Source organism: Bufo bufo, chromosome 6, assembly GCF_905171765.1.
Source record: "Bufo bufo chromosome 6, aBufBuf1.1, whole genome shotgun sequence".
In the NCBI taxonomy this organism is placed as follows: Eukaryota; Metazoa; Chordata; class Amphibia; order Anura; family Bufonidae; genus Bufo; species Bufo bufo.
Window position 1 is genome coordinate 342,670,324 of NC_053394.1, and position 17,890 is coordinate 342,688,213.

The 17,890-nt window shown below is 43.0% G+C and overlaps 1 protein-coding gene across 4 annotated transcripts in view; it reads left to right on the forward strand.

Moving 5' to 3' along the window:
* LOC121003249 (phosphatidate phosphatase LPIN3-like) overlaps positions 1-16,824 on the forward strand; it is a 106,276-nt gene extending 89,452 nt beyond the window's left edge. For all 4 annotated transcript variants that reach the window (XM_040434929.1, XM_040434930.1, XM_040434927.1 and 1 more), the window contains exons 15-20: positions 2,955-3,103; positions 3,371-3,457; positions 3,582-3,734; positions 4,411-4,522; positions 15,121-15,224; positions 15,730-16,824. In XM_040434929.1, coding sequence (XP_040290863.1) covers positions 2,955-3,103; positions 3,371-3,457; positions 3,582-3,734; positions 4,411-4,522; positions 15,121-15,224; positions 15,730-15,883 — 759 coding nt within the window. In that variant the 3' untranslated portion in view covers positions 15,884-16,824. The remainder of the gene's footprint in view (positions 1-2,954; positions 3,104-3,370; positions 3,458-3,581; positions 3,735-4,410; positions 4,523-15,120; positions 15,225-15,729) is intronic.
* Positions 16,825-17,890: the final 1,066 nt, after the last annotated feature.

Below are 17,890 nucleotides of genomic sequence, written 5' to 3' on the forward strand. Positions count from 1 at the left end.
AGGGCTGGCTCCAGGTTCATGTGGGCCCTTGGGCGATAAATCTCAGTAGGCCCCCTTGTGGCATTTGTCAAATGTCACCACGGCATCTGAGAGTGTTAAAAGACGGAAGCGAGGGCTTCCTGCCCTGTCCCCCAGCAGAGATCAGGGAAAGCACCCTGTTGTAAAAATGAGCCGCAGCCGCAGCCTGTACTAGGCTTCCAGGCTCATTGTTAGTATATCCCAGTTCAAGCCACTAGGTGGCAGCACTAAACTGTGATATAGTGATTTCTATAGAGAATAATGGAGCAATTTCCATTATTCTGTATAAGTTGCAATCTGATGAAAGTAATAAAAAAAAAGTTTAAAAAAGTTTTGAAAATATAATAAAAAAACTTAAAACGTAAAATCACCCCACTTTCCCCAAATTAAAAATGAACAAAAAAAGAATAACATTATGGGCCTCGTCGCATGCGAAAATACCCATACTATTAAAACATATAAAAAAAAGTTAGCCCATATGGTGAAGGATGTAACAGAAAGAAAATTAAAAAGGCTGATTTGCCATTTTTTCATCACGTTATCTCCCAAGAAAATTGAATAAAAAGTGATCAAGTCATACACACCCCAAAAATGGTATTGTCAAAAAAGACAGATTTCCCTCAAATGAGCCCCCACACATCTCTATAAAAAAAAGTTATGGGGGTCACCGGGGAGTAGGGGTTCTGTTAGGGTTGCCACCTTTCCCAACAAAAAATAATAGTTACACAAATTAAAAAGGTTGTTGTGTCTATTTAAGTTTTATTTAGCCTCTGTTTTTCAAATGATTCTTCTGGGATTTGAACTCACAGCCTTCTACATTAAAGTCAAGAACCTTAAAGGAAACCTGTCATCACTTTCTAAGCCTATTTATCCACTCACTTTTCTAAAAATACTTTTTAATACATTAATAATGATATTAAAATCAATTCTGAACGAACTATCAGTTCAGAGAAAAACCTAAAATAAATGTTCCCTCCATATATGTAAATGAACCTTAGATGAGTCCTGTCTCCTCCATGCTTCAGAGATGAGTCCAGCGTTCTCTGACTCTCGGAGTGCAGCCACACCCACTGTGAAGGAGCCCAGCCCTGCCCTCATCCTCCGAATCTCCTCCTTGCTCCCCGACGTCACAAAGCTAAAGCGCCGTAATCTCGCGATGCGCAAGCTAGCGCATGCGCAGTTCGTTCCCTGAGGCTGATGCCAGCACAGGGAAGGAACACTATGCCGACACTGCGCATGCGCTAGCTCGCGCATCATAAGATTACAGCACTCTAGCTTTGTGACGTCGGGGAGCAAGGAGGAGATTTTGAGGATGCGGGGCAGTGCTAGGCTCCTTCACAGTGGGCGTGGCTGGGCTCCGGAAACGTTAGTAACAGCTCCTTGGGCTTCTTACTTGCCTCATATATATATATATATATATATATATATATTGTTTTTTTGTCACAATAAAAGCACAGAGAACTATGGGGAATGGATATTGCGGATGTGCTAGCAGCGATCTAGCAGCCCATGTCCTCAGCTCTATACAGGGGCGTAGCTGAAGGCTCATGGGCCCTGGTGCGAGAGTTCAGCTTGGGCCCCCCTTCCCTCAGTGCTTTGTGGCCAGGGGCAGGGGAGCACATAGCCTTTGTGCTCCCTGAGGCAAAAATTTAAACTGCACTCCTCCCATGTCAAATTCTTGACCTAACCCCTTCCCTCCAGCCAGAGGTGTAACTTGACAAGCATGCACTTTCTATAATACCGGTGTCTTCTTATGTGGCCCAAGGGTCAGGCTCCTGGGCCCGGTAGCGACTGCTACCTCTGCACCCCCTATAGCTATGCCCCTGGCTCTATACCCAAAATCCAGGTGACAGGTTCCCTTTGACCACTAGGCTATAGAGCTTCAAGTTAACCTGCTGTACATATATTATGGCTAAAAACCTCAGTACATAGTAGTTTCCCACATATTATGCATTGATATATATCAGAAGTATGATTTTATATAAATATATATATATATATTATTATTATATATAATTTTTTTTTATAATTACACATTTATTTTGTGCCATACATTTTTTTACAATTACTAAAAAAAATTATAAAATTATACTTCGGCTGTATAGAAATAACTAATACATGAGAAACTACTATGAGGTTTTTCTAGCACAGTTTAGCATTGAGCTCCATAGCTCACTGGTTAAGGTTCTTGCCTCTAATTTAGAAAGTTGTGAGTTCAAATCCTGGCAGAAACATTTCAGAAATAGAGGCTACATTAGACTTAAATACACTGGGTGTCCCCAAGAATACTGACAATGCTTGGGGATACCCCTTTCATGTTCATAGCACTGACTCCATATATGGAGTCAGAGCAGGGACTCCTAAGCCGGTAACTAGAGTCCTGACTGTTCAGTAACACTAGGGGATTCCCTGTTCTGCATAGACCATGTTTGCTGGGTGCTGATGCCGACCCTGAAGATGATCACTAACGAGCGTTCATATGATTGCTCGTTAGCAATCATCTGGCAGTGTAATACTGCAACAGATTACACGATGATCGAGCAAAATCTAGTTCATGGGGTAATCGAGATCTTTTAACATGTTAAAAAAAATCCTGGTTTTCTCTTGGCAAATCGCACCGTATAATAGGCGCTCTGCTGCTGGCAAACAATGAGACAGTATAGGGACGAGTGTTGCATTATCGATCCCTCGTCCCTATACTGAGGAGGAGATCGCTGCATGTAATAGCGAGCAGACGATTGACGAGAATGAACGCTTCCCACCCGACAATCGTCTGTTCTATCTGCCCGTGTAATAGGGGCCTAGGAGTGTTTGGAAAGCATCGGAGGGAAACAGCAATCACCCTATCTCTACAATCTGACCATATTACCTTACACTGCATTGGGCAACATTGCTTTCCTTCAATTGCTGTAATCGGTTGGGTTCTCTCTCTACAGAAAAGTTTGAATTTAAAAAGTGGCGCAAATGAAGTCGTGTTCAGCATCTGCACTAAGTTTCAAGGCACATGTCGCACTCGAGCACAGATTTACCTATGGGAGAGCACAGACCGCATCATTATCAGCGACATCGATGGAACAGTGACCAGGTCGGTGCCAGGACCACCTGGTTTATTTCCAGTACTGAGAAATGAACTTCTTTGTAGGTCTCATGTATATATAATTACACCACAAGCAGGAAGCTTGTCATTCCAAACTTCTTGCCAGACCTCTTCTAAGGAACATGAATTCTTCAGGAGATTTCTGAACCACAAGAAAACACTATAATATAACAACCTTGTCCCATATTTCAGTGTATGCTGAGCAGTCCACTTCTCTATTTCCTCATTTATTCTCTTAATTACTACCCTCCTCAGGTCAGATGCACTGGGTCACATCTTGCCACAGCTTGGAAAAGACTGGACACAGCCTGGCATAGTGCAGCTATACAATGCCATCTACATGTCAGTATTGGCCTCTTTATCTTCTGCTCATGCTGCAGACTTTAGCTATTATTGTTTGTGCTGGTTTTATTGTAGTTGTGCCTCTACTATTGCTAAACGACTAAATGTTCTCTTGTGTGCTCAGGAACGAATACAAGTTTGTCTACTGCTCTGCGCGGTCTGTGGGACTAGCGGAAATTACGAAGACCTTCCTACAAAGTGTTAGTGAAGGTGGCTTTACTCTTCCACCGGGGCCTCTACTCCTGTCTCCAACCAGTCTGTTTGCAGCACTTCATAGGTACGGTACCAAGTCCATCAATATCCTACTATCCAGACCCTAGTGCCTGCCTTGAAGTTTTCTTCTTTACTTCAAATAGTTCCAATTAATATAAACAGTAATTCTTAGTAACCAGGGGCAGACTGGGAACTTAAAGTGGCCCTGGAAAAAAAAAAATCTAAACGTTCCCCTGTTTTTTTGTTGTGTCCAAATGGATGGAAGGCAGGGCCAGCAACACCATATTGTGGCACATTATACCACCCCAACAGAGCCAAATACCACAGTCCATCACAAAATACTGCCAGCAGCACAAAATACATTCCCAAAAACTTTCACTGGCCGGCCGTGAGGAGGGCTCAGGTGGCTCCCTAGGCATCGGCCCACCGGGAAATTTCCCTGTAAGGTCTATGGCCAATCCGCCCCTGTTAATAAAATATAATCAGTAGGTAAGCAAGAAGTAGAGGAGAGATGGAAAGGAGTATAACCACAGAATCAGATTATACGGGCTTTGCAGCCGAGAAACCTTAGGAGCTGTAGATACAAAATGGTACATTTTCAGTGAAGACCATTTGCAAAGTGTTTTTCTTTTTAGACGCAGTGAAAGAAATAAAATGGTTGTGATTGTGGATCTTGCCTTTAAACCTCTGCTGGGCTGCAACTCTCTAGGTATTACTAATGTATGTATGTTTTCTTGCAGGGAGGTTATAGAGAAGGCACCAGAACGCTTTAAGATCGCTTGTCTTTCTGACATTCGGCAACTTTTCACAGACTCTTATCCGTTCTATGCTGCCTTTGGCAACAGACCAAATGTGAGTAGAAGGAACTTGTTGACATATAAAGTATAGCCTATGGTGCAATGGAGGAGACTTTATAAGCCCTTTAAGCCACAAAAATGGTGTCAAAAATTTGCAAATGATGGTATAAGATGTATTTGCGCCACAGTTTGCAACTTTTTAAGCTTCTCAACACTTTTTTTTTAAATGGCACAAAAAGAGGGTGGGCATTAGTGGGAGGAGTGGATCCCCCCGTGGCCTGTCGGACTTACTATAATTTACACCAGAAACTGGCATACGTTATAGCTCAAGTCCACATCAGCCCCTAACTTTCTGGCATTCTGGTATCATTTCTTAGACCTCATGCGCACGACCGTTGTTCGGGTCCGCATCCGAGCCGCAGTTTTTGCGGCTTGGGTGCGGACCCATTCACTTCAATTGGGCTGCAAAAGATGCGGACAGCACTCAGTGTGCTGTCCGCATCCGTTGCTCCGTTCCGTGGCCCCGCAAAAAAAATATAGCCTGTCCTATTTTTGTCTGTTTTGCAAACAAGAATAGGCATTTCTACATTGCGCCGCCCGTTCCGTTCTGCAAATGCAGAAGGCAAACGGCGGCTTCCGTTTTTTGTGGATCCGCGGTTTGCGGATCGCAAAAAACGGCACGGTCGCGTGCATGAGGCCTCAGAGAAATCTGCCCCTTAATAAATTAGGCGTATCTCACTCCAGAGCACAGGACATCAAGACTGGTTTGAGAAATGCCTGTAATGATAAATCTCCCCCAGTGTTGTTAAAGAGGTTGTCTGGTTTAGAAACCATAGATTTAAATACCCTATTAGAGAATTATCAAGTAATATAGAGGAGGGGACCTCCATTTGTAGCTGCTCTTCCAAAGTTGTGGAGAACAGCTACAAAGAGCTTCTCTTCATTACATGGACAACCCTCTGTTTTCAGCAGACACTATGACGGAGCTGGAGGAGACTTGAACACTGAGTACCCCTATAGATAACAGCTAGCAGCGGACTCCCTGTGATCAGCTTATAATCCAGAGACCCTTCTAACAAAAAGGTTTTCCAAAGACCAAGATCAACCTTGGCCTTTCATGTTGAAAGCCTAAACCCTTACACAAACAATTTTTCATTTTTGCGTTTTCAAAAGTCATTTTTTTTTTTATTTTGCTTGTTTTTATGCAGAAGAAGTTGGACTTTCTAATGGCACTAATATTCCATATTGGGGTGCTGGAAAAATATTAAAGGGGTTATCCCATGATTATTGTAAAAATGAAAGTCATACATTCATATAGTATAAGGCTACCTTCACACTGGCGTTCGGTGCGGATCCGTCTTGTATCTGCACAGACAGATCCGCACCGATAATGCAAACGCTTGTATCTGTTCATAACGGATCCGTTTGCATTATTCATTAAAAAAAAAGTCTAAGTCAAAACGGATCCGTCTTGACTTACATTGAAAGTCAATGGGGGATGGATCCGTTTTCAATTGCACCATATTGTGTCAGTAAAAAACGTATCTGTCCCCATTGACTTACATTGTAAGTTAGGACGGATCCGTTTGGCTCCACATAGTCAGGGGGACATCAAAACGCTGAAAGCTGCGTTTTAGTGACCACCTAAAAAACACAACCGAGACCAAACCAAATTGATGGATTCTGAACGGATCCTTATCCATTCAGAATGCATTGGGGCTGAACTGATCCGTTTTGGGCCGCTTGTGAGAGTCCTGAAACGGATCTCGCAAGCGGACCCAGAAACGCTAGTGTGAAAGTAGCCTAAGACAATCTTTCTCAACAAAGCCCTGTACCTCACATGGATCCAGAGATCTCCACATTCAACGCTCCAGTTGTATCACTAGCCTAGCTTTATTTCAAGCTGTCAGCTCAGGGGCATGTCCTTTCTGCTGCAGTTCTCTCCCTAGCACAGCTCAGGAGGCAGTTGAAGGATGGAAATGAGCATGTGCATCTACAGAGCAATGAGAAAAAAAAACAGCAGGTGGCGCTATACAGATAGATTTGAGTGAATATTTTTAGTGGAATCAACTGGAAAACAAATGCTATTGTACCATTGTTTTAAGCATTTCACTTTTACAGTGTTCATGGGTCGGTAAAAATGACAGATTACCCTTACTGTGCGAGGCATACTAGTAAAGTGATACCAAATGTATTTATTTTTATTTTTTTAATAATTTCAAAAAATAAAATAAAAACATCAAATTTTGATACCCAGAACTTTTTCCATCTACGGACTTTTTTTTAGCAGGTAATGTGACAAAAAACAGTGATTCAGCTATTTGGATTTTTTTTTCTTCGTTGTGGTCTTCACCATACAGAATAGTTTTATATTTTAATAATTTGGCCATTTTTAGGTGCAGATAGGGGGTAAATAAAATGTTTTATTCTTTTTTTTGTTTTTTAAATACTTTTTAAAACATGTTTCTTTTTTTTTTTAACCTTTATTTTTAGTCCCCCTAGAGGGTTTGAACAGGCAATCAATAGATCTCTTACACTATAGACTTCAGTAGTTTACTATTGTAGTTCATGGCAAAATCTTAGTGTTCCTATAAAGCCCTGCCAGTGGCAGGGTTCAATAGGACGTTTTCCATGGAATGCCTGGGATCTGTCACAAGGCTCCCGGCGGCCATAGCAATCTCGTCATGAAGGGGAGGAGTGCGTTTGGGAATAGGTGGGAACCTCCTCCCTGCAATGACTGCTAAGATGCTGTGGTTGCAATTGACTGTGGCATCTGAGGGGTTAAATATCTGTAATCAGAGTTGTAGCCAGTCATGGATGTTGCCGGCGGATGTCTGCTGTGTAAAACTATGGCATCCACTTAGTTCCAGAGCAGTTGCCATGTTTAAAGACCTGATATTTACCTTACATGTCAGGAAGAGGTTAGAGGAGTCGTCCGCTGTGTACAATTCTTATACAGTACAGACCAAAAGTTTGGACACACCTTCTCATTCAAAGAGTTTTCTTTATTTTCATGACTATGAAGGCATCAAAACTATGAATTAACATATGTGGAATTATATACTTAACAAACAAGTGTGAAACAACTGAAAATATGTCATTTTCTAGGTTCTTCAAAGTAGCCACCTTTTGCTTTGATTACTGCTTTACACACTCTTGGCATTCTCTTGATGAGCTTCAAGAGGTAGTCCCCTGAAATGGTCTTCCAACAGTCTTGAAGGAGTTCCCAGAGATGCTTAGCACTTGTTGGCCCTTTTGCCTTCACTCTGCGGTCCAGCTCACCCCAAACCATCTCGATTGGGTTCAGGTCCGGTGACTGTGAAGGCCAGGTCATCTGGCGCAGCACCCCATCACTGTCCTTCATGGTCAAATAGCCCTTACTTTCAAAGTTTTCCCAATTTTTCGGCTGACTGACTGACCTTCATTTCTTAAAGTAACGATGGCCACACGTTTTTCTTTACTTAGCTGCTTTTTTCTTGCCATAATACAAATTCTAACAGTCTATTCAGTAGGACTATCAGCTGTGTATCCACCTGACTTCTCCTCAACGCAACTGATGGTCCCAACCCCATTTATAAGGCAAGAAATCCCACTTATTAAACCTGACAGGGCACACCTGTGAAGTGAAAACCATTTCAGGGGACTACCTCTTGAAGCTCATCAAGAGAATGCCAAGAGTGTGCAAAGCAGTAATCAAAGCAAAAGGTGGCTACTTTGAAGAACCTAGAATATGACATATTTTCAGTTGTTTCACACTTGTTTGTTATGTATATAATTCCACATGTGTTAATTCATAGTTTTGATGCCTTCAGTGTGAATCTACAATTTTCATAGTCATGAAAATAAAGAAAACTCTTTGAATGAGAAGGTGTGTCCAAACTTTTGGTCTGTACTGTATATTAGAAGTTTTCTTTGATCATAAAGTGTCCTCCTGGTAGAACCTCCAGGAGCCTCTGAGGATAGCCCTGGCAGTAAGAGTTCAGTTTCCCTGCAGTGCCCCCCACAGGGGAAATTGAGCATTGCACAGTTCAGACTGAATTCAATTGACTGTCTTAGTAATGCAGAATGGGGCAGGTCATCCAGGACAAGAGATGCTCTTTGTAACCACTCTCCATTCTGGGAAAGAGATAAGGATTCTGAATAGGAGACCCCTATTATTAAAATAGCCTGCCCCTTCTGATAACACGTCCTAATAGGGTATGTGAAAATGTTTTTTTAAGCTGGAAAACCCCTTCCACGTCACTAACGGCTCTTGCATTATGATAAGTTATGGCAAGTGCAACGGGCCCACTAAGCCCACTCCTGGGGTATCCCTTGCCCCTTAGAAGGTTTCTACAAAATATGTCCCTCTTATAGAGCAAGTAAACGTGACGGCAGCTGCGGTTGAGCAGCGGAAGCTCAAGGCTCCCTTTGTAGATGGTAATGTTGGTACCCAGGGGTAGTATTTCCAGAGTGGTGCAGGGTGGCCTACAGTCTCTGTAGATGGTATGTTCACGTGTCACGGTATTCCTACCTGGATATCCGTGGATCCCAGACGTAAAGTGGTCCGAAGCAGTGCAAAAGGGGGTAGTTGAACTTGGATGATGAACAAGTGGAATAAATGGAGTCCAGACTTGTGGTAAAGTTGAACAGTTGCTTTTACTTGGCATGAATTGGTAATCCAAACAGCTTCCAAACGATATCTTGGTCAACAGCAGGTATTGGCTTAACTTTGGCAGGCAAATACTTCTCTGCAACAATCTCAGCTTTGCTATGCGGCAGCTCTCTCAGCTCTGCTGTGCTTGGCTGAATAATAGGAAACTCTTCCTCCTCTGTTGGAACTTAAGTTAGCTGTAGTCTGTAGTCTATTACTGTGATTCTAGGAACTTCTTGTCCTGGCTTTAGAGTACCTCAAGCTTAGGCTCAGCTTGGGTGGAGGCAATGCAAGCCCAGGAGGGGACAAGCAACCATGTAGACTTCAGAGACAGGGCCTCTGGGCCTAGCAGAGCAGGCAGTGCTCTGCTAGCCAGCACACAACCTCTCCCTAAGGAGGGTAGACTAGACACTCAATCCTAACTAACTAAACTCCTCCAACTCCCTCCCTGGAAGGGAACAAGGAGGTTCCTCTCCAGGGAAGCTAATACTGCCAATGTTGCCGCCATCTGCTGGTAGACCAGGTAATTGCATGAATACAACAGTTTTAGGAATAAATATGCACATTATTAGGTGATTACATAAAATACATTAGATGTTATACATTAGCACATAGGAGATGGTAGCAAGGTGCCAAAATAAGTGGTAATGGCACTCCGGGACATTACACAAGCATGAAACATATACAAGTAGGTTATAAGAGACCCACACCAAAATGTATCCGTCCATGTGGAGCCATTTTTCAGCTATATATATATATATACACACCGTATTTTTTGCCCTATAAAACACACTCCTCCCCCCCCAAAAAAAGTGCGTCTTATGGGGCGAATGCTGCCATTTTTATTTTGCACTAATACATCGCCGGCTGCGATTCTGCACAGAGCAGCGGGGAGGGAGGAGGGGCTGGAGGCAGTCACTGTTCTCTATCACACCGGCCCCCGCTCACAGCAGTATTTATTAAGTGAAGTCATGGGTAAAGCTTTGTTAAGGTATAGCAATCCTCTGCAGCAGTAGCGCACGCAGTACTCACTAAGAAACTCCCGTAGCAGGCAGGCTGGCCGGTCACTCACTTCCTCACATGCATGCTCCTCCCACTTTATGAATGAAGCAGGCGGAGAAGGCGCGTGACGGAGTGAGTGACGTTACGCTGCTGGCCGCCCTGCCTGCTATGGGAGTTTCATACTGAGTACTACGTGTTTTACTCCTGCAAAGGATTGCTGTACCTTAACAAATCTTTACCCATGACTTCACTTAATAAATACTGCTGTGAGCGGGGCCCAGTGTAATAGAGAACAGTGACTGCACCAGGCCCCGTTGCGATTCCAACACAAGTAGCCGGCCTCCACCCCCTGTATTGGGGGTCACTATTTACACAAGGACAGTGTTATGGGGGGATCTGTGGATGACACATACAGTGGATATAAAAAGTCTACACACCCCTGTTAAAATGTCAGGTTTCTGTGATGTAAAAAAATGAGACAAAGATAAATCATTTCAGAACTTTTTCCACCTTTAATGTGACCTATAAACTGTACCACTCAATAGAAAAACAAACTGAAATATTTTAGGTGGAGGGAAGAAAAAAAATAAAATTATAATAATGTGGTTGCATAAGTGTGTACACCCTCTTATAACTGGGGATGTAGCTGTGTTCAGAATTAAGCAATCACATTCAAAATCATGTTAGGCTACTTTCACACTCGCGTTTGGTGCGGATCCGTCATGCATCTGCACAGATGGATCCGTTCAGATAATACAACTGTCTGTATCCGTTCAGAACGGATCCGTTTGTATGATGTTTAACGGATCCGTCTTGAACACCATTGAAAGTCAATGGAGGACGGATCTGTTTTCTATTGTGTCAGAGAAAAACGGATCCGTCCCCATTGACTTGCATTGTGTGTCAGGACGCATCCATTTGGCTCAGTTTCATCAGACGGACACCAAAACGCTGCAAGCAGCGTTTTGGTGTCCGTCTCCAAAGCGGAATGGAGACCAAACTGATGCATTCTGAGCAGATCCTTTTCCATTCAGAATGCATTAGAATGCAAACTGATCCGTTTTGAACCGCTTGTGAGTGCCCTAAATGGATCTCGCAAACGGAAAGCCAAAACTCCAGTGTGAAAGTAGCCTTAAATAGGAGTCAGCATACACCTGCCATCATTTGAAGTGCCTGTGATTAACCCCAAATAAAGTTCAGCTGCTCTAGTTGGTCTTTCCTGAAATTTTCTTAGTCACCTCCCACAGCAAAAGCCATGGTCCACAGAGAGCTTCCAGAGCATCAGAGGGATCTCATTGTTAGAAGGTATCAATCAGGAGAAGGGTACAAAAGAATTTCCAAGGCATTAGATATACCATGGAACACAGTGAAGACATCATCAAGTGGAGAAAATATGGCACAACAGTGAAATTACCAAGAACTGGACGTCCCTCCAACATTCATGAAAAGATGAGAAGAAAACTGGTCTGGGAGGCTACCAAGAGGCCTATAGCAACATTAAAGGAGCTGCAGGAATATCTGGCAAGTACTGGCTGTGTGGTACATGTGACAACAATCTCCTGTATTCTTCATATGTCTGGGCTATGGGGTAGAGTGGCAAGACGAAAGCCTTTTCTTACGAAGAAAAACATCCAAGCTAGGCTACATTTTGCAAAAACACATCTGAAGTCTCCCAAAAGCATGTGGGGAAAGGTGTTATGGTCTGATGAAACCAAGGTTGAACTTTTTGGCCATAATTCCAAAAGATATGTTTGGCGCAAAAACAATACTGCACATCACCAAAAGAACACCATACCCACAGTGAAGCATGGTGGTGGTAGCATCATGCTTTGGGGGTGTTTTTCTTCAGCTGGAACTGGGGCCTTAGTTAAGCTAGAGGGAATTCTGAACAGTTCCAAATACCAGTCAATATTGGCACAAAACCTTCAGGCTTCTGCTAGAAAGCTGAACATGAAGAGGAACTTCATCTTTCAGCATGACAACGACCCAAAGCATACATCCAAATCAACAAAGGAATGGCTTCACCAGAAGAAGATTAAAGTTTTGGAATGGCCCAGCCAGAGCCCAGACCTGAATCCGAAAATCTGTGGGGTGATCTGAAGAGGGCTGTGCACAGGAGATGCCCTCGCAATCTGACAGATTTGGAGTGTTTTTGCAAAGAAGAGTGGGCAAATCTTGCCAAGTCAAAATGTGCCATGCTGATAGACTCATACCCAAAAAGACTGCTGTAATAAAATCAAAAGGTGCTTCAACAAAGTATTAGTTTAAGGCTGTGCACACTTATGCAACCATATTATTTTATTTTTATATTTGATCTTCCCTCTACCTAAAAGATTTCAGTTTGTTTTTCAATTGAGTTGTACAGTTTATAGGTCACATTAAAGGTGGAAAAAGTTCTGAAATGATTTATCTTTGTCTCATTTTGTTACATCACAGAAACCTGACATTTTAACAGGGGTGTTTAGACTTTTTATATCCACTGTATATAGCATAAGATGCTATATATGTGTCATCCACAGATTCCCCCCCATAGCAGTGTCATCCACAGATCCTTCCCATAACAGTGTCATCCACAGATCCCCCCATAACAGTGTCATCCACAGATCCCCCCCATAAGTGCCATCCACAGATCCCCCATAACAGTGCCATCCACAGATCCCCCCCCCATAACAGTGTCATCCACAGATCCCCGCCCCATAACAGTGTCATCCACAGATCCCTCATAATAGTGTCATCCACAGACCACCATTAGTTCAAAACCCACCAAAAGCACACATTTTGGTTCAAAATATTTTTTTTCTTATTTTCCTCCACAAAAACCTAGGTGCGTCTTATGGGCAGGTGCGTCTTATAGGGCGAAAAATACGGTGTATGTGTGTGTATATATATATATATATCTATAAGAAAACTGTGGCAGCACTCCCTTGGAAGCTGTATAAGATGTAGGGTGCCCGCGGTGGTCCCTCGATTCAGGACGGAAGACAACAAAGAAAGTTTGCAGCACTCCTTGAAAGATAAAATGTGCTCTTTTATTCACACATATCAAGTGACAACGTTTCGGTTCTCTCACAGAACCTTTCTCAAGTCAGGTGAGACTTGAGAAAGGTTCTGTGAGAGAACCGAAACGTTGTCACTTGATATGTGTGAATAAAAGAGCACATTTTATCTTTCAAGGAGTGCTGCGAACTTTCTTTGTGTTTTATATTTATATATATATATATATATATATATATATATATTATATACAGTGGGCATTGCTAGGTTAAAACATTCGGGCCTGGGACAAAACATCAGGGGCCCAGTGAAGAGAAGTCCTGGGAAGAAGCTGTGGTGAGGTCTGCTACATGAGGAGAGGTAAGTGAAGGGGTAGATTACTCAGTGTGAGAGGCAGAGCAATGTTAGGAGTTGTAGTTATTTAACTGGGACTGTATGTTAGGGCTGAAGTTATTTACGTGGGACAGTGGGGTGGAGTGATGTTATTTACATGGGACTGAATATTGAGGGGTGATGTTATTTACATGGGACTGTATATTGGAGGGGGCTGGAGAGATGGTTTTTACATGGGACTCTATGGCGGAGGAGGGAAATAATATTATTTACATGGGACTGTATGGTGGAGGGGCTGAGGAATTATAATTTCTGAGGACAGTAAACTGAGGAATATAACTACAGGGGGCACTGCACGGGGCATTATAAATACTGGGGGTGCTTCAAGGCGAGCATTATAACAGTAGGGGGCAATATAAATACTGGGGCCACTGTGTGGGCATTATAACAGTAGAGGGCGATATAAATACTGGGGCACTTCAGGGTGAGCATTATAACAGTAGGGGGTATTATAAATACTGGGGGCACTGTGGGGACATTTTAAATTCAGGGGACATTAAGCGTTCTTATTACTACTGGGGGCTCTATAGGACGGACTTATTAATCCACATTATTTCTATTAAGAGCACTAAGGGGGCCTTATTTCTACTGAGGGGTCTGTAGAGAGCTTTATTACCACTGGGATAACAAACTTTGTTTTGCTTTGTATGCTAATTATATCAACACCCACTGATTTGATTGGATCACATGACCCTGATGTGTGTCGTTTTACCTATATATACTCACTACATGTATGTGTTCTTTGCTTGAAAAAGGCTCTAGTGCTGAGCCGAAACGTTGCACCGCACGGGTGAATAAAGGAGTTATTTTTTCTATTATCTAAAGGAGTGCCGTTCATTTTCTGGACTATTATTGGGGTAAGAAGTCTATTCCCTTAAGAAAGTGCACCCACATTTTCCTTATCTGCTGGTGCCGCCATTTTTCTCAAATATATATATACACAGTAATGGTCAGTTTGCAGTGTTCGCCAGCAAACACATGCGGGCTGCCATCTTGATTCACCCGTCCGGCGATGCACAGGTAAGCCATTACCTGTGCCTGTGCCGGGAGCTGGTCTGAAATCAAATGCAGTCACCGGGAGCAGGCAGTTCCGCCGGGGACCTTCATCGGGCTGTTCTCGGAACTGCCTGCTCCCGGTGACCGCATCTGATTTCAGACTGGCTCCCGACACAGGCAAGGGCTTACCTGTGCATCGCCGGACGGGTGAATCAAGATGGCAGCCCACATGTGTTCGCTGGCGAATATATATATATATATATATATATATATATATATATATATATAAAGGCATAAAGGAAAAAAAGAGACAAGTTCTATGCTTTCTGTGTGAAGTGTGTGAGGCCAAGTCCATATGTGGATATAATGAAGGAACAGTGAAAGACAAACAGACCAGAATCATTAACATCAGGATGTAAATCTGGGCCTCAATTAGTGCGGGGGATGCTGAAACACTATATGATGAGAGAGGAGGAATGCGGATTGTATGTAAATGTATGTGTGAGAATATAGCAGAGAAACAAGTAATGCTCTCTTCTCCTGTTTCCCTTTCTCCATTTCCTTGTTTGTCTCCAATCCCCCCCCACCTTCCTTCCCGCTCTTCTGTACTTGTGCCAATCACCCACTCATCGCAGGATGTAGTAGCCTACAGGGAAGTGGCGGTTTCAGAATCACGGATCTTCACTGTGAATCCAAGAGGAGAACTGACGCAGGAGCTGAACTCAAGCTTTAAATCCTCGTGAGTCTATAGGATGTCAGCATGGAGGGGGCTATGTTACACATTTATATGTTGCTCATCTCTTTTAGCTTTCACTATTTTTACGGTTTTTACGTATTTTGCTTAGTTGATCTTTATATATTTAGAAAGGAGCATGTTGTAGCCTTCGGATCAGGGAAATATAAAAAAATAAAAATAAAATTGAATTTTAGATATGAGTAAAGTGTACAGTAGAGGTAGTCTGTCAATAACATATTGCCTTGTGGCGAGCATAGCTTTTAGTTTTGCTCCATGCTCCTTCCCCAGGTACGATGTGAACCTGTACATGGATTCCTCTCTCAACAAGCACCACAATACTGGCAAACAAGGCTCATGCTGTACTCCATGTTTGCTAGGGAAGGGTTAACAAAAGCTGGGCCCCATTTCCACGATTGCTATATGCACCTGGATTTGAGATCCCATAATCAAGAGGTCTTTGTTTTCATTCCTTCTCTGCTTCACTTGTCATAATTTCCTTTCATTCCAGGTATGCAGCCCTCAGGGATTTGGTGAATGTCATGTTCCCCCCTTCATCGTCTCATTCGGTCTCAGCTCTGCTCTCACAGGAGTTTAGCGGTTTCTCCTTTTGGAAGGATCCACTGATGAGTCTTAGTAAGGAGGACATGGAACATGTATCCTAACAAGAAGACTTGACCTGACCTCAAATAAAGACCTTAGGTGGTATCCTGAGCTACAGCTTCTGTTGTAGTCCAATATGCTGCTCACTTCTCCACAAAGACCTTCACACATTACATCTCACCCAACGTTTCATAGACCACATGGACACCAGACTTTGTGTATGGATTCAAAGAGTTTTATTACTTTAAAAATAAACAGCTTACTCCTTGCCGGGGTCCGACAACGTACTTCAGTCGGGATCCGTAAAACAACAGTACACACCATAATAATCACAATCGGCATCAACCAAAGTACCAAAAAAGTACAATACAGTCTGAATGTTGTCTCCGGTTTCTGCCTTTTGTAGACCGTATGGAAAAATAATATTATACATCTTACAAGCCCTCAGATACACACAGGATTAATGCTGTCAGAATCAGGCTCCAGCTCTCCGCTCCTTCCTTGAGGTTAAGAGCTACTTGGAATGTGACTTGAAGGAAGTGTTTACATTGGGGGTGTCACGGGCTGCTGACAACCAGAAAATGTCTGCTCTATTCGTCCTGTCAGTGACCCTTGAGGAAGCTAGCCTGCTTAGCCCTAATTTACAAGTCTGTGGGGCAGGAGACCCTACTGCTGGTGAATAGGAAGCCCTGCTATCATCACTCATATAATTCCACATTCTTCAGCATGAGAAATCTATAAGTTTTGCTTAAAGTGCTTCTGTCATCTACTAGGAGTAGAAGTGGCCACTTAGTGTCTTACAGCCTGGTGATACTGGCATGGACCTATGGCTCCACTCACAGAATGGCCTTCCCCTATGGAAGCCCGAAAAGGGACTTGTGGTGGCCAACAGGGGACAATGTGTACTACTGACAATGGGCATTTCCTCTGGTCCTAATTTCTGATAGCATATAGGCAACAAGGACCGTTTTACTTCTGTTAGCCCATTTTGATAAATGATGGTTATTATTATTTTTTGCTAAGAATTACCTGTGATGATTGTGTCTATAGAAATGGATCAAGCTGCGTTATGTGAGTATATACCTATGTGACTTCTATACGAGGACTAAGGGTACTTTCACACTAGCGTTCTTCTTTTCCGGCATTGAGTTCTGTCCTAGGGGCTCAATACTGGAAAAGAACTGATCAGTTTTATCCTAATGCATTCTGAATGGAGAGCAATCCGTTCAGGATGCATCAGGATGTCTTCAGTTCAGTCTTTTTGCCTTTTCAGGACGGAGATAATACCACCGCATGCTGCGGTTTTATCCCTGTCCAAAATTCCGGAATACTTGCCGGATCTGGCATTTTTTCCCATTGACATGCATTAATGCGGGATCCGACCCCGAGTGTTCCGGCAAAACTGATCCGGCATTGTGGTCTGCGCATGCTCAGACCGCAAAAAATTAGAAAAAAAAAATGCCGGATCCGTTTTTCCGGATGACACCGGAGAGACGGATCCGTCATTTTAATGCATTTGTCATACGGATCAGGATCCTGATCCGTCTGACGAATGCCATCAGTTTGCATACATTTTGACGGATCCGGCAGGCAGTTCCGGCGACGGAATCCTCTGCCGCAAGTGTGAAAGTACCCTAAGAAAACAGCTTGTGCGACAATCGAGTCCCATAGGCACTAGATATATCCCTTTTGCACAAGAGTAAAGACAGACACACCCAAGCGAGTTCAATGTAAGAAACTCGCAGCATGTGTCAGTATGGTTCTCTGACTGGTTCACACAGCGTTATAATGATTTATTAGGCAGTGTGTCCCTGTGAGACCTGAAATCTATTGTATTACACTGACAACATTATGTGAGAGTAATGCAGTAGATTCCAGGACTTTCATGTTCATACATCATTATAATGCAGTGCAATGCTGTCAGAGGAGAGGTGGTCACACTGATGCACGCTGCGAGTTTCTCGCATTGGACTCGCTTGTGTGTGCCTGGCTTGCTTGCAGCAGTCTACATTTATACAGTGTCTCCAGCTGCGATGTATATAATCTAATAGTTTTTATCTTGTTCTCAA